The sequence below is a fragment of the Plectropomus leopardus genome, chromosome 6, assembly GCF_008729295.1.
Source record: "Plectropomus leopardus isolate mb chromosome 6, YSFRI_Pleo_2.0, whole genome shotgun sequence".
Classification (NCBI taxonomy): Eukaryota; Metazoa; Chordata; class Actinopteri; order Perciformes; family Serranidae; genus Plectropomus; species Plectropomus leopardus.
The window spans coordinates 23,919,758-23,945,210 of NC_056468.1; the positions used below are offsets into that span (position 1 = coordinate 23,919,758).

The 25,453-nt window shown below is 38.7% G+C and overlaps 1 protein-coding gene across 1 annotated transcript in view; it reads left to right on the plus strand.

Annotated features, from left to right (window-relative positions):
- The first annotated feature begins 7,566 nt into the window (after positions 1 to 7,566).
- Positions 7,567 to 25,453, plus strand: part of ghra (growth hormone receptor a) — a 36,653-nt gene continuing 18,766 nt past the window's right edge. The window contains exons 1-2 of the mRNA XM_042488406.1: positions 7,567 to 7,871; positions 22,055 to 22,170. Coding sequence (XP_042344340.1) covers positions 22,059 to 22,170 — 112 coding nt within the window. The 5' untranslated portion in view covers positions 7,567 to 7,871; positions 22,055 to 22,058. The remainder of the gene's footprint in view (positions 7,872 to 22,054; positions 22,171 to 25,453) is intronic.

A 25,453-nucleotide genomic window follows, 5' to 3' on the forward strand; every position in this document is an offset into this window, starting at 1 on the left:
CTGAGTGTGTAAAGTGTGGAAAAAAAACAAACTATGTGCCTTATTCTACCACACAATGCATAGTAATATGTAAAGTTAGAACACGTGTCTGATGCAACAATCTACAAAACAATATATATGTAAGTGTGAACATGATAAATATGGCCTACATTCAAGAGTTGAAAGAATATTGCACATTTTAGAAATAGCACACAGTATTGCTGTAGTTGAATTATTGCACCAGTTATTGCAGTAAAGACAGTATGTAAAGAATTATATGAGTGAAGAACTACTTATATGCGAATGCTGACTAAAGTAAACACACTGAAGTTATTGTGTGTTGCAGCCAGGATGTGTTGGATCAACTGCTGGAACTTGCTTTATTTTCAAGGTGGGTTTGTTTAGAGCGCAGACTGTGGACCATTATCGCACATCCCTACATAATGGTGGCAAGGGTTTGGGGGGGGTACCCCTGGCCGTGTTTTGGAATGAGCACCAGACCTCCAGCTGCCTCGTGTCATCCACAATCAAAGGGGCCCCTGGGATGTGTTGTCATGAGGAAGAAACCCATGTTTAGTGACCCAAGACAGTTTACAGAAGTCTGCAACAGTATGTAGACACTAAAAGCACACCATGCATGCAACATGTGGAGACACCAGTGTATTGTAAATACCGTGTATACAAAAGAGAAAAGAAGTCAGGGACAGATGAAAAGCCTCTTCTTACAACAGCTTAAGCTTGTCATAATGCCAAGTGTTTGAGAGGTGTGCCTGTTTGTGTGAAACAGAGTTTAATGCAGTTCAGTTTGTAGTGATCTTTAAACAGCCTGAAGCAGCAGAAAAAAATCATCAGCAGAATTGGACACAGTCTGTTTACTTATGTAATATGAAGAATGTTTTGGCTGAGGTATTTCCTATATATTCCCAGCGGTTTTCCCTGCTCAATGAGGCTTAAGTTTTCATGCTGTTGGATATGTATAGTATCTTATTTTATGCCATCAATGGCCTCATTTCAGTTGGTTCGCATACAGTTTTCAGCATTTGTAAAACAGGTCATATAAGAAGTTTGAAAAACCTCATTTATCAGGTAGAATTATTGCAAAAACAAGTAGTTCTTTTTGAATAAACTTGCACAGAAATTTAATTTGATGCTCTCTATTGAGTATACATATTGCAAACATTATTTCCGCACATAGACATAAATAATAGGCGAGATGGACACAGTACAACTATTGCCTTCACTTATGGGGTTGCTGAGATGTGACTGTTTTTTTTTTAATCTTGAAAGTTAGAAGTGAAAAGTTGAAAACAAAATCCTGTAGATGAAAAAAAAACTTGTTTTTTTCACCTTTGTGCTGCATGCAGGAGCACAGAATTTTATGTTATTACAGGATCTCGTCAATTTAGGAGAGTCAATTTATTTTTGGTTAAGTTTTAAACAGCGACATAATAAAGAGATTGCTGACAAAGTAATATCATTTTATTTTAAGCTTGTATTTGGTTCTACTACCTAATGAAAGGGGTCAGCATGCATAATGTGTCCGAGGAACATTATAAATATGAAAATCCAGTGATAATTTCAGTTTTAACAGTCTGTGGCTATGATAAATGTTGTGATTTAACCTTGGGTTTGGGACTTCAGAGGTTATTTAAAATACAACAAAATGAAATCATTTAAAGTTGTATGTCCCTCTCCTAAGCCAAAATAAAAAACAATGTCTAAAAAATTGTTTGACATCCCTCCCCCTTTTTGCACCAACCCCTCTTCCTCATAAATGATGAACAGTCTCTAAGAAAAAGAAGCTGAAAATATATTTTTGCTTTCTGAAGCTGGTTTGTGGTGGTAGAATTTCGTATCGATCAAGCATTATTAATCCTTTGAATGTAAAGATATTACAGAAGAAGAGTCAATACAACAATATGAGTAAACCTACAGACACAAGGTTAAGTGCAAAGTAACAGCTACAATCTATAGTTTTATTGCTCTGTCAATAATTGTCAATAATTAAACCAGCTCTCCCTGTTTGTCTCAGATTTCTGCTTTTTACATTATCTTCTCCATCTTCCACTGTCCCTCTTCTTCACCTTTGTTGCATCCCACTCTTTTTCACTCTCTCCTCCTTTCATTAGAGTTAAGTCTCTGATTTGTATTCTTCGATAACAGCCAAGATTAAAGTAGCCATTGAAAAAAAAAACATCATTTGCATGATGCATTCAGTGATTAAGCTAAGCGTCCCTCTTAATTGTGTTGTTTTGCACATGGTGGGGCTCTCATGCTGATACTCTGTGGATCTTACTCATCCCATGCAATCTTACCAATTCACTTCAATTTCCTTCCCCACTTCACTGCGTCCATCCCACCTACCTCCTGCTGCCATATATATGGCAGGTTAGGGACTCGTAACACTGAATTGGGGTTCAGAAGTGTTAATAGTGAATTATTTGTGAATCCTTCTAAGTCCATCAGCAGCTCTGTAATAAAGAGGATATGGAACCAGGAGCACAGTGATCCGTCCTTAAATTTGCTTGTTGTTGTTGTTTTTCTTATGTGTGTGTTTGTGTGTGCGTGTGTGTGTGTTCCCCCTGTGGCCATCTCCTCTCTTTTATCCTAATCTAATGGGCAGCAGGGTGCTGACACAGTTGTGAGCGGCCACACTTGTGATGTGGAACTGCGCTAAATGCATTACAGGTGACTTGAAGGGGATGACACAAAGGCCACTCTTTCATTACGTGGAAGAAAAAAAACAGACAGCCAAGCACGGAAAAGATCTACACAGCTATTGAAAAGCATGCTATTGCAGAAAACCAATTATAGGAATGTGGCTTTGATTTATGCCTGAAGCACTGATGCTCAGTTAGGCGGCTAAGGAACGGAAAACTAAACAATCTTGTGAAACAACCATAAGGAATGTTATTTTAATGATTTTTTATTATCAACAAATTTGCAAAAAAAAAACAATGAATATGAATATGATATTAAAATATACATGTATAGGATATCACCAGTTTTTTAACACAGATTACTGGAAATGGATGAACATGGACTACAGCAGAAATGTAGTGCAGGTCACTTCCTGAGGACTCTTTGTAAGGATTAGATTATAATTTGATTATTTAAATAGTTAGTGGTCTCAAGCTCTTTGATGTAATAATGAGAATGAATGTAATTTGATAACTAAAACACAAGAAAGAGACATTAGTAAATTAGAAAATTATTTGGGTTAAATGTCTTGGGGAAAAAGAAAAGTAAGGGAAATGTTATATTTATAATGATCATATTTAAAATTGTTACAGAATTCTTAGAATTTTTAATCACTTTTTAAACGTTCTTTTCTGATTGATTTATTGTTGTTTTTGTCCTTGTTATTTTTACACAATTTTTCGTTCATTTCTTGTGCTTTTTTCTAATTTATTACACATTTCTGGGTAATTTCTTATTGTCTTCTATTCATGTTTTTGAAAGAAATCAACCTAATTTGCTCAAGTTTCAAAGGGATAACTTTGTTTGTACCCAAACAAAGTAGGAAATAACAACAAGTTAAGACAGACAAAAAAGACACCATTACTGCCAAGATGGTGGCAAAGGAAAACAGAAAATGGCGCTTTATTCATGTCAAGTCATGCCTAATTTTATTCATCTATGAATGTCAGTTTCCTGAACCATGATAAATGCCAAAATAAGGCATACAACAGATAAGGATTGTTATTTTAAGATGAGGAAATTTGTGGAAAACTTGCAGCTCCCACTGACCAGTTAGGAGGAGTGAGGAGTCAGCAGTCAACAATAGTATAAAAAAGTCAATAAACAGGCTTTAAAAAACATCTTAAATCACTGCAACCACAAGAGATCACTGAGCATACAGTCATAAATGTGTACACAAAATATATTAATCTAATTGATCTAATAGTTCGCGAGATTAGCTGCAGACAGACATACACATGCAGACATATGACCGGCAGGGTAAAAAGCACTTTGACAGCTGCTGTAACAGTGTTCACCAAACATCCCACAGAGGGCGTAGCTGAGGAGGGTGGCTTGAGGTGGGGGGACCCAGTTTCAGGCCTCCAGTGCAGGCCCAGTGGCATCAGCCTGTGGGCCAGATGCATTGTTCTGTTGTCACATTCAATACAGCATAAGTCCACATGATCACTCAGAGCACACAATCACAGGAATGAGTACTCCATAACAAAGGAACTAATTCAAAGGACGCCCCCAGTCTCCTCCAATCAAGGCTCTCTGTCCCACAGCTGACCAATACATGGACATGTTCAAAGGTCATTTAGTACATACAAATTGTTTGCCAAAGTTTTTTTCTGTCTGGTAATTAATGTCACAAAGGTCAGAAAATTACAGTCAGTAATGCTTGAATTTGACCCTTTGTTTATTCTTTGAAACCAGGAACAATATCAGTTTTCTTTTGCTGCTCTCATCGCCTTTAAAATGCATTTAAACCTTTGAAACCTGAACGAATTGATGTGACTTCTTTTGAAAAAAAAAAATGGCTGCAAAGGCATCAAGCAGCTTGTCACCTTTTCCTAACTTCTTGCACTTTGCAAGAAGTTAGGAAAAGGTGACAAGATAGTGACCTGGACATTTTTTTTTAAATGAGAGAGGGATGTTAATCAATTTCTTTTAATGCGTAACTTGTAACTTCTTCCCATGTTTTTTTTCAAAGGAAATCAAGCCAATTTGCTTAAGTTTTAAAGAGTTAAATATAGCAAGTAAACATTCTACACAAAACTTGCAAACGTCAGTTATTTTCATTGTGCCACAAGCTCTTGTTTTCAGTTTGTGTGTTGCATGAGAGCAGCCTTGGTTGATCTCATTGAGTGTTTTTATGTGCTGCAGCTGTAGGACTTGGAAAAGCTGAGCCATAACTTGTGGACCTTGTAGATGAGAATGAGACAGGGGATATAAAAATACAAGGATGGCTCCGCTCAACACAGACAGGCCAATTCCATTTCTTTCCCCTGGCATCACAAATTATGTCAACAGTGCATCGGTGCATTGGTGAAAAGGAAAAAAGAGCCCCTCTGGGCCTCATCTGTCACTCTGTCAGTATGTTTGTCAGTCTGTCTTTGTTTCTATTTACAGCTGACCATGTTTAAGGTGCCATTCTGTCCTGTTTTTCCTAGTACTATCTGAGTACCGGAGGATACAGGCTCAAGTGACACATAATATAACTTCATAATGTGCAAGTGTCAAATATAAAGTGGGGTAAGTGGTCATGCGAAAAAGCGAACAAGAAATTAGTTTGAAAAAGTATAAGAAAATTACCTGAAAAAATTGCGAAATTAATTAATTAATTAATTGGCAAAGTTACAAAAAATTGCTTAAATTCTGAAACATTTCTGCAACATTATATTTAATAGGTTATTGTGATACTTCTAAATATAGTTGTAGTTATAATCATTTCCCCTGGCATTTATTTATTTATTTATTTTTTAACTATAGATTTTTTAATCTAAATCTACTAATTATTAATAATTGCAATTTGTGGAACTATACTTTATTTTTTTTTTTTTTATCAAGTTGCCAATTGCATTTTCCCAATGTTTTTGAAATCAAGTTCAAAGGCTTAAATACCTGTGAAAGGCATCTGAAAGCAGCACAACAAAAATAGCATGTCTGCTATAAAGCGGAGTTTCAAAGGGTTAAACCCCGATGCTTGGCTTTATTACTGCAATTGATGTTGTTTACACTGATGGATGCTTGCCTTGGGATGATCATCGATTGGAGGACAAATACGGAGAAGACAAACTATCACGAGGTCCACGCAGGCAAATACATACATACATTTGAGCAGCAGCAGCAACAGCTGGGTGTGTTTTTCTCTCACGTGGCGGGGCGGGCCCTACATGCTAATTGATGGCTCTTGGGTCGGGGGGTGTATACCCATTGACAGCTGAAATTCTGGGCGAGCCTCTCGCGGCGTCATTTCTCCAGTGGACCCTCCACGTGAGGCTATAGTTTACAGACGCAGCAATTCAAGCAGCTTCTCAGCATTTAGCGCGGGAAGTAGCCTAATATTTGGTCACTTTGGTGAAGTTACGCCCATAGAAGTCTATCAGAAATTATGTAGACCTGTTTATTCGTGTTTTTATTTCACGATCTTAAACCAACGGACATGCGCACAAAAGTTTTGTTCTGATTAATACACTTGTCAAACAGAATAACTCAGATGACTCTGACTCTTTACAATCATCTGAGGGCAACAAGTATGTAATCCATTAGCTCATTGGATTGAGTTTGCGCACTGCGAAGACACAATTACGCACGGCAGATGCGGTAAAATTGAATTATACGCATCAAACGACCAGACATGGTGCAAAATAACCACAGAAACACCAGAGCTCATGTGCAGATAAAACTGGTTGGTTTATTATCTCACAAAGTTTATCCTAAATCAAAATGGGTGTTGGAGACTGAAAGTTGCCACAGTTCATAAAAAGTAGTGGATCACTCAATACCTACCTCCATCAGGACCATCTTCTCCGGTGTGTCCATCCAAAGCACCGAGTAACCAGGGCAACGACTGACCTCTTTTTAACGTCTGACCAGAAAGCCTCCCACCTGGAGCTCCGCAGTTTTAATTCCAATATGAAGGTGGACGATTGGCTGTGATGTGAGAAATATGTGATAGAAATTTTTCAGGTTTAAGTCACATCATAACATGTTGAATAAAACACCACAAAAAACAAGTTTTGACCGAGTCAGCTGCAGCAGAGCTTGTTGCAGGTTTTTACAGATCCCATGGATCATACAGCTTATCCTGGTGTTGTTTTGTTTCCACGCAAAAATGTGTTTTATAAACATTTATATGCACGTGCTCACACGCTGTCTCACGTACGCACGTATCTCTAATGCAGTAAACGATTACATCTAGCCTACGAAAAGGTATAGTCGTAAATAATTACTTCAAAACCACTATTTTATTTTCTTGTGTCTATAAACACTCCCAAGTTAGTAGGTGTTAATTATAAAGATAGTCCTGAGGGCATGTAGCCCAGTCATGTCCAGACAGAGACAACTTTTGATGTTTTTTTTCTCCCCACGTTAGTGTTCTTAAAAAATAAATAAATAATATGAAATTAATTAAAAATAGAATACAATTAAATTAAACGAAATTGAATTAAAAAACAAAAAAATGTAATGTAATATTTAAAAAAAAATATAGAAAAAAAATAAAATAAAATAATACAATAAAATAAAATACCCCCTGCATGCCTACATGCCCAGAACTTCAGTATCAAACTTACTAAGAGTATAAGTAAGACATCAAGTCTTCTGAAGTATCAAACTGAAATGGGTTTTGTCGAGATTGATTTACAATGTGGGGCTATGGCTCTCTCTGCTAACCATTAATCAGATAAAATGTTGATTTGCTACTTCATTACAGCTCTGGCTCTAAGCAGCAAGCTTGGCAGCAGGCAGTTCCTCACTAGAGGGCTTTATTTTGGAAGTTTGTCCCGGTGGCGGTCTCTCTCTCTCTGGCAGTCCTCTCTGTGGTAATAATGGAGCAGATTGGATTGTTGGCGGATGAGGGCGCTTCACCGCCATTTGAAACACACACACACACACTCACACACACACACACTGGCTCTGTCTGAGCTACGTAGCGTGTGTGTAGCCCTCAAAGTGGAGTAGATGATGAACTGAGCAACAGATAAGACAACAAAATCCTCTCTACGAAAGCGACACAGACCTGATTCAGTGACTGTGGTGATATGAGCAATCCCGATCGGAGAGATCTGACTGGGCCGAGCAGGCTGAAGTGAAGAAGCAGGACTTTTCGTGCCTGTTGGTGTTCACGCTGGCCATCAGATGACCAAGTTGTGAAAAGTCGATCTGCGCTGTCTTTGCAGTTTTTCCACCTCGACACTTCGAAATAAGTAAGTGCGTTTATGTTTGTTTTAAAGCTTGCAGGGCGTCTTTTCCTACCATGTCTCCAAAACTCCATGTGTTGGGCGGCTTACGCATGAGTCGGGAAACTTTCCTGAAATGCACAACTTTTTCTTTACACGTCAGGCTCATTTCAACATCTTTTTCACGAATTGGAAACTCATTTTAGGCTTTGTTTAGCCTGCAATATGATGCGATGTGCAAATGCAGCCTAAACTACTGACAGAAACTTTAGGTTGTCTCAAATCCCACTGCAACACCCAACTGCTCGTGAAGTGACAGCCATGGTGGGTCTTGACGGATGTAGCCTGAACAGCAGACTGATAATACATATGAAATACTGAGGGAAAAATAGAAACATCTTATTGAAATGACATAAAAACATTAGCTCAGTTAAAAATCAAGCCTTGAAATGATTAAGTTTAACGCTGAACCCTGAAACAGGCTATGCTGTTAGTGTTGCTTCATTGTTGACACAGCCTGATGTATTGATCTTTGCACAGATGGAGATCAGTTTGGCCCATGATCGCTTCAGACACCATGATATGCCTGTGCATATGACTGTACATGCATGACACAAGGAGTTCTATGATGATTTCCTATTAAGATTATACATTTTCTTTTTTGATCTATTAGGCTAATCCATAAATAATAATATGCTATATGAGAAGTTGCTAGAGTTCATGTTGCTTTTAAATTGCTGGTATTGTCTCATCTACTGTCCAAAAACCAGAGGAAGTCAGTTAACAGTAATATGAAATTAGAGATGATACAATTTTTTCCTTCTCGATAACAATCCCGATACCTGAACTTGTGTATCAGCCGATATCATCACCTTAAAAAACAGCTGTCTTGTATGGATGTGAAATGATTGCCCTCAATTTTGTAAGGCGTTGCTCAGGTTAAACGCTTTGTTTAACATGAACAAATACATACAGAAAATTTAAATTAGGTTTATTGCTATATTGGTGATATTTTGCTAAGGGTTAATGTTACTCAATTTGGCTGCACAGCACAACTTTTTCATTTTTTCAGAGAATTTTCTAGTAATCACTCCTCTTTTTTAAAAACTAACTTTTACATAATTTATTTGTCACCTTTTACTTAATTATTGGCATTTGTAGGACATTTTTTGCCAAGTTGGTCATTGCCCTTTTTTACTCTTGTTTTGGAAATAAACCAAGCCAATCTGCTCAGGTTTGAAAGGGTTAAATACCTTGTGAAAGGTGTCTTAATGCAGCACAAGAAAACTGGTGTGGATCCAGGTTTTAAAGGGTTAATGTTTATTCATTAATGACATTATGTCAGATCAGTGCTTACTAGACTTGAGCACTTGCTGATACCTGATCCAGCATTTACGGCAGAATCAGACGTATCTCCGATAACTGTTGAGAACAATATGAAATAGAGAAAAGGAACTTAAACTGTTTGGACTCTTATTGGTCAGATGACTTAAATGAACTACTTAAAACTAACTGTTTCCACTACTTAAATGAATTGTCTATAACAACTTTTCTATATCTGTGTTGAATTTCTTCTCACTGCATCAGCATTTATCAGTTTTGATGACAGATTCTCCTCAGTCTGTTTACTCTTCATTAGTGATTGGCAGCGTGCTGCACTGACCACAGGAGCACACCTTTGCCCGTCTGCTGTTTTAATTACAAAGTACACCACAATTTAATGACACGCTATGAGCAACTTTGCCAAAGACCTACACATTCTCAGAAGATTTTTTTAATGGTTTTTCATCTTCAACAGCCATATTTCCTGGCGATATGCATTTTGAGCAACTTGTGCTTTTGCATAGACTTAGTTTAGCCCTGTAGTAAGGTAGTTGATTCCTCAAGAAAAAGGTCTTATTGCACTGTTAAGTCTCATATTTTGGCTCCAGATCATTCTTTTTATTTCTGCTTATCTAGGACTGCATGTTTATTACACCCACTGGACGCCGTTAGTTTAGAGGCCAATTTAAAAATGATAAGCAACCTCTGACACTGACTGATATAATTATGTATATCACCAACCCTTTTTCTAGTGTGATGGCATTAGTCTGAATGTAGCTGAGCCATACTTAATGGGATTTATTGTTGCAAGAGCTTAGTAAGTACTAATGCAGAGAAAAAGCACAATGAGTGTCATGCATAATGGCAGCCATTATAGCGTCCACCTGGTAGCTGAGGTAGGAGATGTTTTAATAGATGAGGCGAGGAGTTTTAAGAGATGTTAGTTCCATCAGGTTCTGTCTCAGTGTTCGCTACACTCCCACATACAACATTAAGTGCAGCTGTTATGTTCTATACCCTTTGACAGCTCAACAGCGCTCTGGAAACCATTAGATTTTACATGCAACCATGTGTACTTTTTCTCCAGTAATGTGCATGATTGTCAGGAAGTGTGTGTGTGTTTGTGCGTGTCTGACAAAGAGGGAGAAACAGCAGGATTTAGTGCAAATTATAGAGGAACATGCTGTGCATCTATACTTAGTCATCCAAAAAAACAGGTGGAGAGACTTGCTTCCACATAGGATTGAACTGAATTTGTACCATTCATTAATACCAAAATCCAGATTAGTTCACCCGTGATCCTGATTAGTTTGGATTAATTGTCTCTGAAATGACCGAATGTGGCAACTCAGTTATTTTACTGACGTGAGGCAACTGCAACAAATAAAAAGTTAGATTCTGGGCCAAAATTTAACTTGACAGCTATTACTTTTAATATCTTAGACAAACCATTGCACGCCCAAGCGTGCACACACACAGTGTGGAATGCTGCAAAGCAGACATTTTTCACAAAGATCAATTTTCAGATCTGCGCAGCACAGACTCTGTCTGTTTCTGCTGGACTTTGTCTCTTGCCTGCACCCTTTACCCTTTCTTGTCCTTGCTCCGATACACACACTTAATTTTATATATACATACATGCATGTGCATGCATACAAGCACTCGCTCTATTTTTCACCCCTCTCCCACACGCACACACTTGCACAGAGTGTAGCAGGGTTTGCAGATGTGTGTCCTGATCTGCTTCCAGCACAGGCTCTCTTCATGCCAGTGTGCTGACTCTGAGTTTTCCACTCTCTCTTATGAAATAAGAGTCAGAGACATTAGAGCCATCCAGTAGCCAGATCTGAATGCCTGAGAGCGCACACAAGACACACATGCACATAGGTTAAAAATGCATCCTGTGTATATTCCTGTGTATATCCTCCCCACAAACACAGTAAACACACACTCTCACCACAAGCTAATGCATTTAGGTAAATACATCCAACAGTTGAAGACCTATTAGGAGCAGCTGGATGAGCTGCAGTTTCGGGGCCCTGCCTCTCATCTGTGTGGACTCTTCCTCACCAGTGTCTGGTCTAACATGCACACTCATGTTGAAGTCTGCGGTGTGTTTACTTTCATTTTGTTTATTTTAAAGAAAGAAGTTCGTGGTGGAGGGGAAAGTCGAGGGCAGAATATCTATTTGCATGATTCTTGTGTAATTATTGAGAGACCCAACAGTGGACCTTGGACAACTTTGTGTACTCATACTCACAAACATGATTATCTTGAAATGATGATAATGATGCTGAAAAATAATTATTTCTGCCACAATAATAGTGACATAATGTGTACTGGTTGTCAAACAGCCCTGAAGAACAAGCTTGTTGAGATGGCGTTATTAAAAATGCTCCGTGAGATTAATTTAGGGGCCAGGTGCTTGGAAGTTTGTGGATGTACAAATTACCTGTTGTGTCGTTGCTGTGAAAAAGTTAATAGATAGCCTACATAACTGGTGATCACAGGTCAGTGTCCCTGTGACCTCGTCTATCTCATTTTGTGAATGCAATATCTCAAGAAAACATTTAGGGATTTTTTTCCCAATTTGGCACAAACAATCACTCAGAATCAAGGCTGATCTGATTAGAGTTTGGTGGTCAAAAGTCAAAAGTGAACGTCACTGTGATGTCATCAATCTCATTCTTGTGAACATGATATTTCAAGAACACCTTGAAAGAATTTCTTCAAATTTGGCACAAACATTTGTGAGAGCAGAGGAAGGAGCAGTTTGAAGTTGAGTGATGTAAGAAAGCACAATGACTGAACATCAAGTCTTCTTAAAGAGATGTAAATCTTTCATATTTGCACGTTTTCTGGTGGTAGTGCAATGCTAGCTACACCATTGCCTAGCTTATATTACTCTCTGTAGGTTTCCTGCTATTATCACCTCATGTGTTATTCATATGGTCTTTACACCATGATTGTAGTTGATTGCCTTTGGCTGAATTGTTGTCTGGATTTCCTTGAGAAATCAGACACTGAAAAGGTCTTGTATTATCAGCTTTCCAAGTAATCCAGTGGCTCGTTCCGAAGTTATTAACAAGGTCTTAGTAAATTGATTCACATCATTCTTTACTCCTTCTTTAGCCCTCTATTAGCCTGGTGAGCCCAGAGTATCAAGGCATTTATAGAGAAAGGTAATGAATGAGAGAGGGGCTAAAGACAGGAATAATGAAGACATACACAATGAAGAGTTGATAGCAAATGGTGGAAGATCAGGAAAGCACTAATGGAAGGCTTTACATTTGCACCAATCCATTCAAAGACTTGAAAAGTCTGTAAAACATCTGAAGTCACCTAAAGGCAGAATTAATCTTGTACATCTTTATGCTATATGATATTTCTGAAACCCTGTTGGACTAAAAGCATAGATCAGGTGCTGCATGTAAAGCTCCAGCCTGACTCCAGAGGACCCAACTAACTGAAAAAAATAGCTGGAAATATATATATATAAGTTGTATAAAAAGGGCTTTTCAGTGTGTGCAGACATAGGGAAAGGTGAAAAGTTGGTTCAAAATATTCTATTAAAGCCTCATGTAAGTGCAGATGACCTTTTCTCTCCAAACATAATGTTGCCTAAAACTATTTTAGATCCACAGAAATTACTTTAAAAAATAACTCATAGATGACCTACCAGTTCAATAACATGGCTTTAACTCCTACTTTTTATTGCGGCTACATTTTATATTTATATTTAATACTTTTAGCTCATGTAGGGGTCCTTTGTTGTAAGGCCCTTGAGGTATACTGTGCAACACAGTGACCTTGCAAGTTCATTGCTTGTATGTATAAGAAATCGTGACTGAAGGGTCACAGCGAATGAAATACATTTTTCGGTACCTCATATTGTCAGATAAATCTATCGCACACACACACACACACACACACACACACACACACACATATTAATCAAATCCTTTGATTTAGAGCAATGATCAGGTATTGCTCATTGAGCAATGATCACGCAAAGTGTTAACATCGATCCATATCATCCTCTTTCAGATGCGCCTTTATTTTGTAATTCTGTGTCACTCTCACAGTGTCAGGCAGATGATGGCAAGCTGGCAAGAGAAAGATGATGAGGAGAATGTTATTTACCCGGGAATAATCATTACTGTGAAAATTTTTTGTTTCTGGAGGAACGATGAGTCAACAGACAGAGCACATGTCATATGTAAACATGTGTAGTCCGTAAACATCATGTCCCTGCCGGCATCTCACTTTGCTAACTTCTAAAAGCAACATTAGCTACTCTATTTAAAAATGTTTGGCTGTAAAGATATGCATGCACACTGAAATTCATCTGTGCTGTTGGGAGATGCGGTGACCTAAACCAGCGGTTAGTAAGAGAAAGCATGAAAAATACACGTAAAGTCATTAGGTTATGATTAGAGAAAAGGCCTGCTAGCTGCTAAGCTAATTTTTGTAATGTATAGGCGTATGCTAATAAAGTTAGCATGTTGTATTAATTGGGGGGAAAGTGACTTGCAAAAGACTGTTGTTTTGTCTCTGAACTCAACAGTTATTTTTGATGTTGTTAATCCACTTTTGATGGCTGCTTGGTGAAGTTAGCCTTCAGGGCGTTAAGTCAGATATCCCAGAAGTTTAGGGAAAAGATTCAGGTCTGGGTTAAAATGAAAAAAAAAAAAAAAAAAAAAAATTCCAGAAAGGGTTTTCTGACCGAATTAACCAGTTTTAATTATTTACAATTATTTAGATGTCATTTTTATCCTTTTTGGTCAAAACCGAAATAAAGGGGTGGCAGCTTCTACTGTTAACCAACTGTGTTAAATAAGCATATAAAGCATATATATAGCATCATATCATATCAATCGCAGGCTCCGTAATCGAATCAAAATTGTATTGTGGCAGACTTTTTGATATAGACAAATATGGTATTGTTGTCCAAAAAATCTATATAATTTTGTATCGTGATGAAAGTAGTGATTTATAACCCTAATATATTTAATACTTGTCCTATGTCTCTGTGGCACTGAGATTTATATATATATATATATATATATATATATATATATATATATATATATATATATATATATATATATATATATATATATATATATATATATATATATATATATAGACAGACATTCGTCTGATGTTGTATTTCATTTCACCCCAGTCACCTCAAACCATAAATATATTACATCTGTATCTTTGAGAGATAGAAGTTATAAAAGTTTACTTTGTGATTGGGGATTGGAGGGGATGGTTGATTGATGATGCAACATCAAGTCGAGATGGCTGATAAACTGCAGACCACTACTGTTCGAGACCATGAAACAACAAATGTGGTTGTTTTTTAGCGAGACATTGCTGTGTTTTCAGTGGCTTTTTGACCAAATGTTTTGAGTGAAATGTCACTGTTTTTCCATGTCAAATAGTGCCAAAAATAAAGGATATTTTTACTGTGACGTCGCTGTGTTTCATGCCAGCGTAGTGCCATGAAAAGCTGTTGTTTTTTGACATTTGCATTTCCAGTCTGGAATGTGTTATGGCAAGTGCTTTTTTAAAGCCCAAACAAGATGTTTTCCTAACCATAACCAATTCGTTTTTGTGCCTAAACCTAACCACAGCATTGTCATGAAGTTTCAACATGTCCGCTACATAATAACATAATGACTGGGTGGTCCATTTGGTCACTTTTTGTTTGCTCATGGGTTGTAGCAGTAGTAACAATGTGAGAATGTGTATCCTGAATTTTTGACAGTTTGTCTTTGGTTGCTTTGAATAAGTTGGTGGTTGCTTGATAAATCTCAGTGCAACATAGACATAGGACAATAGTTTTGAATTAATCACCCTTCATTTAAAAACGTTTATCTTACTATTGTGTACTTTTGTCCTGCACAGCCTTAAATCGCTGAGTGTACAGTAGCATTTTTTCGAGGACAAGGGCAATGTCTTTTTTAGAATCGTTTCTGAGTGTCAGACCCGCTCTGAGGATCTATGCTGTTGTTGTTTTTACCTACTGTGGCACCTTACTACTCACCTCAACCACCTCTCTGCCTTACACTTCATTTCCTCTGGACTGAAGCACTTGACTCCACTCAGTCGGCCACCATGACCATCTGATATTACTGGAATGTTGACAGAGACAAAGAAAGACAAAAAGAGAGACTGAAGGCTGATGTTAATTATCCTTACCGTATAGCCCCCCAAAAAGACTTATAAACGGACAGGTCTGGTCGCTTTTTAATGTTTATGATAGGCTGAGTGGGGTTTGAAGTGGTTAAAAGTACTCTATAGACACATAGATGTGACCGCATTACAACAGTATTACTGCACAAATTACTCACCTATTGTCTCACAGGAGGCAGAGCTAAAAAAGGCAACTGCCAGCTGAAGCTCGAATCATTCATCATTTTCCAGAACAAGAAGTGCTGTCATTCAATGAATGCACAAAAAAGATGGCAGCCAAAGAAACAAAGAGAGCCCACGGGGATTTATGTTCAGGCAGTCGTCTTGGAACACACTGTGTTGTGTCGCCATATTGGAGAAATACCTGTCATTGCTGCCGCCCAATGCACCAACATTTTATCTCCATCCAAAGCAGAAAAACTACACCAACAATCTGTGGTAACTAAACAATGTAACATAACCCATTCAGATCCGTGGTCCATTCCAATGGACATAACTTTTCTTAGTTCTATGATTACTGTCATCTAATAAATATCATATGAAAGATTATTTGTTATCAGTAATTTAATCTAAAACATTTTTTGCTGTGTGTTTTGTTTTTTGAAAGATTGCCAGGTATAGTCTATATGGTAGCTATTATATATCTGGGGCGTGCATCACAACACCCCTTAGCTCTTCTAAAACCACTTTAAATCACCATTGTGGCTTTTCGCTTTATTCTTTCTTAATTAGAGTGTGTGTGCACCAGTTGAAGACGAGTGTCCCTCACAGATTGAGGTTGACAACTCATCAAGGGTTGTGAGAGACGAGAGGTCCTCCACACCATGGGGTCATAATCCCATTTAAGGGCGACCTCATTTTTCCGTGTGCATTGATGTTTGCTCATGGATGTATGCATTGCATGTATACTTTCCTCCTTTCCATTTCTGTTTTGCTTTTCAAGATTTTCTGGATGTTAAGTCAATATCCGTGATGGTATATTTGTAAATTACTATACATGTTAATCTCAAATATTGAACTTGCTTGCTGCTCAATAGGAAAAAAAAGAGAGAAAAAAAACACAACACCGATGTGCAAAGGGTAAAAAACTTTTTAAGTTGTTTCATGTGAACAAACAGAGTTTTGTTTACATCCACTCTGGCCTTCCAAAATGCTTTTATTCTTGAGGTCTAGCAAATATGTTAAATTTGTCTTTTTCATAAAGCATTTAGCAGAGCATTTTATTATGTTTATCTGCTTGCAGTCTTCTTCTTTCGTGCCATTGTTGGCACATTGCTATGCTTCCTGGAACATGGCAGGACAGTATATTGCATCCATACACTGTATAATAAATATGGACAGCATGACAGCCCCCCAAAAGTGAAGCCAAATCATCTTGACCGCCCCCTGGTGGCTGGCTGCAGTACAGGTCATAAACCCACCTCCTCCATGTTAGCGGATAGGACATGGGCCAAACTAAAAACTCAAAATACACATTTAGCAGTATGGCTGAGGATCATAGCTTTTGACATCATGCTGGGAGACATTGCAGATTTTTCCAAAAATGGTTCCTGTCGTTTTAGGTTGTTCTTATCGCTCTGATGTTTGTTTTTGATTAATTATTTGATGCTCAACTACACTGCTCTTGGTTGGTCAGATGGCAAGAACTTGATACCAGGGAGAACACTAGTGCGCTTACTCTGGCTCCAATTTTGGCTTCATTTTTTCACAGGAGGACGTGAAGACATGTCATTCATCTTTACAGTCGTTGATTGCGTCTCCTGCGTATGTGAATGCTCATGTACAATAAAAACAAAATGGGAACCCACTTAAATTCATCTTTTAAGGATTCTAAGAAAAATTCAGAAACCATTTTGTCACTCATTACGAAAGCTGTTACTAATTAGATTTGCATTTTTAAAGCAATAATTTAGTGCCGTCATAGATAATCATAATGATTTCTGAAATGCTTGACTTTTACAATACTGTGTCTTTGCTCAATAAATGTATCCAGGCACTGGATTATTTTCATTTAAGGGATCCAAGACACAGAAAACAATGACTGACTCTATGTTGTATAATTTTACTGAGAAAACACTTTTGATTTCTGGAACCATGAAAATCTGCAAGGTCTCCAAAAACAGTGTCAAAAGCTGTAATCCTCCACCTAATTCCTAATGCTTCCATTATGTTTCACTATGAGCTCCAACAGTAGCACTGAACAAAGAGTATTGTATACTTCACTACTGAAACTTCACTTGAGAAATGTGTCAAATGCATTTTTTTGTTGTCCATGCATTTAGAGTTGGTCTCCTCACACAGTGATTCTCAGACTGACAACAAATTAAAATGCAAGATAAACTATAAATTATTTCTAACCATAACAGATACAAATAATTATTACTATACAAGCATCAAAGCACATTTTTTTGATTATTGTTGTTTACCAACTCTCAAGTCATGTGCCCCAGAAAACCACTGGTATAGCAAATATGATTAAGACAGTTTTAGTTTCTAAATTGCCATGGCCCCTTCTTATGGCACTGGACTCACCCCCACCCCGGGAAAAAAGCAAATAAGCAAATTTTGACGATGAGTAATGTCTACTATATGCAGAGAGATGGTGAATGTTTCATGAAGACCGAATATCACCATAGTCTTTCTGGTTTCTTTTTGAAGGAGCCTCAAACTTAGGCTTTCAACATTGCACTGTGTGTGCATGTGCTTTTCCTCTGCAGCTGAAGGAGAAACTAACATAGAGATGATGTGACCTCTCACCCCCTAACCCTTCATTTTCTTTGGCTTCACCCTCACACCATCACCCCATCCACTCCTAGCCTCCTCCTCCCTCTCCTGACAGCTCCTTTTTGAACAAACACAGATGATCAATAGAGATTTGAGGAAACATGGGAGAGGCATGGTGCTGGCAGTGGGGTGCCAAGTCGAGATCTGTGTGTGTGCTAATATGTGTGGTGTGCTCATGTTGCGTGTGTGTGTGTGCGCACGCATGCGTGTGTGTGTCTGTGAGAGCGTTTTAGGGCAGAGGTAGTGAGACGAAGGTTGACCACAGAGGCCTTAAATGTTTACCAAGGGACCCCAGGAGGCCTGTGCTGAGCCTCCCTCTTTTCCGATTGGCTAAGGTGGCCTTCCCGTGAGTCTGAGAGGCTGCAATTGGCTGAGAGAAGGAGAGGAACGGGGGAGAAACGTGCACGAGATGGAGATGAAGCACCGGGCTTGCCAGGGCTTTCACAGACTCTTTCAGATGAGCGAGGGGGGAGACGAATGTTAGGATTAACATAAGGCAACATGTTGGAGTGGAGGGACGCTTTGGCCCTCTTTTATTCTACTTTTGTCACTCGACAGATTAAAGAATGTTTGACATGAAAGAAAAGACAACATGGAAAAAAAGAAGCTTAATCGTCATAAATTCATTAAAAAGGCAGGTTTTAAAGTGCTCATCATAAGGTTGTTAAGACTGTGAAATTGGAGCACTAGCTTTTCATTAGGGGGGAAAACGACATATTTTTAATATGATGAATGACAGGTTTTTAAAACTGCAGGGAGAGTAGTTTGAGAGGATCCAAAGACCAACTTGAAGATGTCAGATGCAGAAAATGAGCACTAATTGTTTGTAAATGGAGCATTTAAGTCGGGCCAGATGAGCCTGCTGTTTGACAGCTCTCTGCCATGAATTCTTGTATTGTATAACTTGGCCTCGTACGGCCTCTGAGTTTGGAATTCATCCACCACACACACAGACACACACAGTTGTGACTGACCATGTATATTGGCGTGGACATAATTTTGTCAGGGAACTTTATAGCATTGTGACAAATTAACAGTGTTACATTTGAAGTCGTCCAGTTTGACAGACTTTAAGTATCAAACTTGAATTTTGCAGAGATGTTTAGTTTCTTGTTTTTGTCGTTGGTGCAGTTTTTGCTCTAGTTGCACTGCAACGTCTATTAATCTGCAGTAAATCTAATCTGGGCATTTTACATTAATTCATAATGTAAATGGGTGCCAGAGTTTGAAATGTGCTGTTGTATAAACATTCACATGAATGCATTCCCAGGCATTTTCTAGCCACTAGGTCCTGCAATGCTCTGTGCATGCTTGACAGTCCTGAAATGTGCCTGAGGATGTCATATTGTTGCTCAGGAGGTGTCACTCTATATATGAAAATAAAAATGTTATGGAGGCCAAACTGATTTTCCTGTAAAAACATGGAGAATAATTTAGAATAACATCAAGCTCACTGTAGTTATTTGGCTTTAAGACTCTCTGTCATCAGACCATGCCAGAACTGGGGAAAATACTGGCAGTGTTGCCCTCAGAAACACAGCCTGTACGTTTTGGGGTTGCTGGCTGCCTGGAGAAGTTGTGGAGACATAGCTGTAAATAGCCAAGGGTGCGGACAGAAAGTTTGGCCTATATTTAGAGGTTGGTCTTGACTTGTAGAACTTGTCCACCAACACCATCTCATTGACCAAGACGAGTTGGTCACTGTTTTTCTACATCACAGGCCACATATAGTTAAAAAAAGTCTCATTTTAGCAGTAGATAGATGGCAAGGATGGCAGAGGCAGACACAACATTTCTATGTTAAAGGTGTTGTTGGGAAATTCAAGTCTAGTTTAAGTGGAGGAGTCAAACTCAGGGGAGTGATACTGTGTTGGTGTGGTACCAATTTTGCTGACAAATTTTTCTTTGCCACAGCATGTGATGGTCACCAAAAGTCACTGTCTGCAAACATAGAATTGACTTGGCTTGGGATTTGAGAAGCTTAAAGCTGCTGTAATCAATAGTTTTGTGTGAGCCATTCATTAAATAACTAGAACAAACAAAGAACAAATGGATGGTTATCAAATAACTCTGGGGTTTCTCTCAGAGCATTTTAACATCGTTCAATCTTCATCTTTCTTTCAATGTTCAATGATTCACTCTCACAGCTCCCATCCACTTGTCTCTGGATGCAGCAGGCAGCTGTTTTGCCAGCTTTTTGCTCTGTGTTCACTACCTGCTGATGAACACTGTGGCACTTTTAACAGCTAGAAGCAGATATTTCCCTGAGAAAGTGGTGAAGACCAAAACAGAGCTTAAAGGAAAGTGAACGTGTCAGGTGTTCAGGTACACCACTTCATATAAATGATATTGCTGCTCTCTATCTCCTAGATGAGTAAGAAACTTAAAATTTCCCCATATCAACTTAAAAACCCTGACATACCAACAGTTGACCATTCGTAATTGTTTGGCCGTTGGTGAGTGTCTGTTGCCCTAGTTTTGGCAGCGTGTCCTGCACTTTTGGCACTAGTTGGCCCTTGTTGGTTTTTTCTGGCTGATTCAGCATGTTGAATCTGCGACAGAGACGGGAGCACAAACACAGGCGTGTTGTACATGCTAGTTGGCAGTGGTCTTCGCAGTGTGTTTAGCTGCAACACTTTGGCAAAGACACAGTTGACATGAGGCGACGCAACAGTCGGCCTTTGTCACTACTACTTTTTTGATGTCAGTCTGGTGAAGGTATATGTGTTAGTGTTGTGTTTTGGGCTGCCCCTTCAAAGTTGGAGATTCCAATCAGTCGACTGAGATTGCTTCAAGCCGAGCCATTGTTTTTTTTGCTTGCCAGTGTGCTGTGCAGCATACCTCTGGGTATGTTTTGGTCTCCAGATTTTGCTGCACAGTGAGTGCTCTTAACTTTTAGGCTAGTCTTTGGTTGGGGAGTTGCAGACATGCAGGCAGCGGCACAAAGGAAAAGAGTGAATGTATTGTAAGGTTCTGTGATAACGTTATCTTCTTCGTCTGCTCAGAAGTGGTGAATTTACAGCTCACAGCAACTACATACAACACAGTCTCTTTTTTTGCACACTGCTGATCCACCCTTTGTGCAGTTAGCTTGTTTACTATATTACATGAATGACACTGTCAAGCTGAACGTCGCACTGAGCCCGTTCGATCTTAAAAACTTTCTATGGAGAACAAAAAATCTGCATGTTTATGTTCAATGCATGTTTAATTTTACCATGTGAAGTTACTCTTATGCAGTGTTATTAATCAGTGTTTGTAAACCGAAGTTGTGGAATATGTTCTAGACAAATGTTTTAAAAGATCGGGCCTTGCATTACCGACTGGCTTCCGAGAGAAGCAGCTAAGTGATAAAGGTATATATTATAGATATTTCATTCACTATTAGTCGGCATTGTGAGAGGTTACAGAGTCACTTGTCCTCTGTTTCCAAATATTCTACTTGTTGTCATTTCGAAAACTACAGCAGATACACAGTATGTCTGTACGAAATCATGGCTAATGACAACATAATTTTAAATGGGTTTGATTTAGAAAATGTTTTATTAAAAAATGTCTGATTGTGTATGAGTCCCCTTTGTCAAAGAAAGAGTGTAAATGTTTCATACGCATAAAACATGCTTTGAGCTTTTACCTGACAAATGCTGCAGCAGCAACCTGGCATGATAATTAATTACACCCTATCCCGTGTTTCAGGTTTCACATACACCAGCTGAAAATAAATGGCAGCCACAATTTGTGCTCATAAGGCAGAGAGAAAGGAAGGGAGAAAAAAGAGTGAGAGTAGAGAGGGTCAGGAGGATTTTTCACATGGGCATGTCATCATGGAGTTCAACCGATAATTATAATCACTGTGGTCTCTGTCCCTCTCTCATTCTCCCCTCTGTCTCTCTCTCCAGCGTCATGTCTGCCTCGTCTTCTAGTCTCCTGCTCCTTCTTCTGATTTCCTCCCTGGATTGGCTGTCCACTCCAGGATTTGCATTACTCATGGGTCGGGACCACGTGACGTCATCAGGTAGGTGCTTTTATCACTTTGCGTGAGGATAAATAAGCAGAAGAAATAGATGTTGATGTTGATGTGAGACAAATCAGTCTTTTAGCTAATTAAGCTTTCTAAGCACAGCTCATTAAACATTAACAAGTGCGATTTAGGGTTTTTCGCGCAGCACGTTGTTGAAACTTGTTATCACGTCTTATGTCAGACATCAGTTGCAGAATGCTGTGTTTGCACAGACACATGTGGAAAGGTTCACTGTTGAGCAAACGCCGCGCTTTCCTGGTTTGGCTTGTCAAACAGGCTTCTGATCAATAGAGTCAGGGTAAATACATGGTCAGAGCTCCTCTGTCAAAGTCCAGGGACAGGACGATGCAGGATGTTCAGCCAGCTAATCCTGCTGTCACTGAACCATTAGAAATAATTAGGTGGAAGAATGCTTTGGCGGAGAAAAGGGGCCAAACTTAAATTTTGATATGATTTACACTCTATAAAGCCATAGGTGGCCAAGACAGAATTTGATAATGCAGTCTGTTACTGCATAATTCCACAGCTGATGAGCACCAATCGTAAAACTGACAGAGTAATAGCCTTGTGAGGATTTGGCATGTTTCTCTTATGGTCGAAGCTACTATACAGCTAGATTTATTCAAAAGTTAGCAGCCCTACAACCTCAGCCACAACCTAGCCAAGATGTTACCAGCTGTTTATTTAAAGTCTACCGATGCTAACACAGTTCATGATGTAGAGAAATCCTCACAGCCAAGATAAAGCAACTACCAAGAATGGATCAATTCTGTTTGCTGACTGTCAAAATGTGTCTCTACAGCTTTTAAGGATAATATGTTGCTGTCTATCTGTGTGGTTCTGGTGTGTCTGCATTCCTTGTTTTATTTTGTATTCTGTGAGTTTGGGGATTTTTTTTATTCTTTGTGCTTTTGAGCTGACACTTGATTTTTATTGGTCAGGATTTTTGTGCATAAGAAGTTTATTCACATGCTGTTGGGATGTTGATTGGATAACATCAAACAAAAATGGTTCTGAAATTCAGTTCAATTCAACTTTATTTATGAAGTGCAATATAATAAATCACAATTTGCCTCAGAGGGCTTTACAGTACAACAGCCCTCTGTCCTTGGACTCTCACTGCAGATGAGGAAATACTCCCTCCAAAAAAAAACCCTCGTAAAGGGGGGAAAGTGGTAAAAACCGCAGGGAGAACAACTGACAAGAGATCCCTTTTCCAGGACGGACAATTCATCTAGAAAGTTAGACTATAGTGAGTCATTTATCAAGTAGAAATGTTAAATTACCCTGCTTACAACAAAATCAACTTTTTAAAAAAAGTATTTTCTATTCTTTTCTTTCTTTGTTGTTGATTGTCTTGACATTTGGCTAAGCTTCGTTTGGTTCCAGTTAAAGGAACGTTACATTTGCAAGCAATCCATGGTACCAAAAAGATTTGGCAGCGCAATAAAAGTCGTCCTTAAATATACGTTTTAGCAGGTCGCTGTCTTTCAAGTATATTCTTAGGTGCATCTGCTCATTGCCATTATGAAGTGAGCCAGACAGCATTAGGCGCAGAGACCTCAGAAATGTCAAAACCATCTTGGCCTGTCTATTGGCTACAGCACCTGTCGCTTGAATAGAAAACGCACATGCTACCTGGGTGTGTTATGGCGTCTTTACTCATGAGAGTAGGCTGTTGAGAGAAGCAGGTGTTCATTTTATATTTGTAATTTTGCCATATTTATGGCCTCCTTGAACAGGATAATAAACCGTTATTGTTTGGCACTTCACTCGCTGTCTTCTTTTTTTTATGCTGGTTTAGTTAAAACCAGCTGGAAATATCACCGCTGGCATCCACTGGAGAACACCAAATCATCTTGTCTTCTTCTGCCAAGTTAAGACCATGTCCACACCCTTCTTCTTCGCTATTTTTATTGGGTTTTCTTTGGGAGAAACTGCCATTGTTAAAGCTATGTGTTTGATGAATGCTGTAGCTTCACGCTCAGATTCAGATTATCTTTTTCTGTGTGGTCCATTGTGCAATTCACGGCTTTCTAAAATGCGGTGATCAGTGAAGAATGAAGTCAAAGCTTCACCAGCTATAAGCAGCTTAAGTTGAGTGTTGGGAAAAATATATGACTCAGCGGACCAATATGGCAGGAGTTTGAGAACATTGGATCAATTATGATGATATGTGAACATATTATTCTTTCTGTTCTCCTGTTTTTAGGGCTTTTCCATGCAAAAATATTTGCGGTGCCAGGCCTGGTACCAATGCAGCCAAACTTTTTTGGTTCACAGATTTAAGTTGTAAATCAGCTTCTCTTGTTTTTTATTGAAGAGCCTGTTAAACCAAAGACCGTAGTATTTCTGCCTGAACATACTGCAAGCATTCCCTTTTTGGATTAACTTCGTGGTTAAAAGCCATTTTGGCATTTAGACTAGAAATTAATGACTATAATTGTTTTTTTGAAAGTGGATCATAAATTCTTGGTTATTACTTTACCTTTTGGGCACTGGCTTGGAAAAAACAGCTTGCTTTGGGGAGAGGAGGCAGTCTGGGTATTTAGTTCAGTGCAGCTGAGTGAGAATAACACCTCAGAATCGGAGTATCCTGATGAGATACTCCGACAGACAAGTGATGACATGAAAACTAGAGCAGCTCCAATATTTTATGCACAACGTGAATAAAATGGGGGCTGCCAGTTCTATTTTATAGGGATAGTTTGATAAAATTCACAAACAAAAAAGGCAAAAACCTTATGCAGCCTCGGTCCTCTAGTGGACTCTATGGGAAATGCTGGGTAGGTTTCGACACTGTCCTGCCCCTTTGGAGACTAGCGGCGGTCCTGAGTCTATTCATTCCAACTGGAAAAGTAAATGAGAGGACAGATTAAGACTGTTCACTTAGTACCATAGTCACTGCAGTAAATAGTGGACTCATTTATCACAAGCCCCTACACATTCTGACACTGAAATGGCATTTTTAAAGACACATAAATAAGGAGAAAATGAACTTTGTTTGAGACATGTCTCATACAAAGTTAATTCTGCTTTTGCAAAATACTCTCGCAATATCTGGTAACATGATCCCACAATCTGTTATCAGAAATAATGCTAGATGATTAAAACAAGTGGCAGTATATAGGAAAAACAGTGTTGTACTTAATATAGTGTTTGTTTTTTGGAATCATATTTTATCTATCCATATTGCATTACTACACTTCCAAATGAGTTAGGGGTATGCGGGGAGAGAGGACTATGCCCACTTAGAGGACCAGAAGTGAATAACATT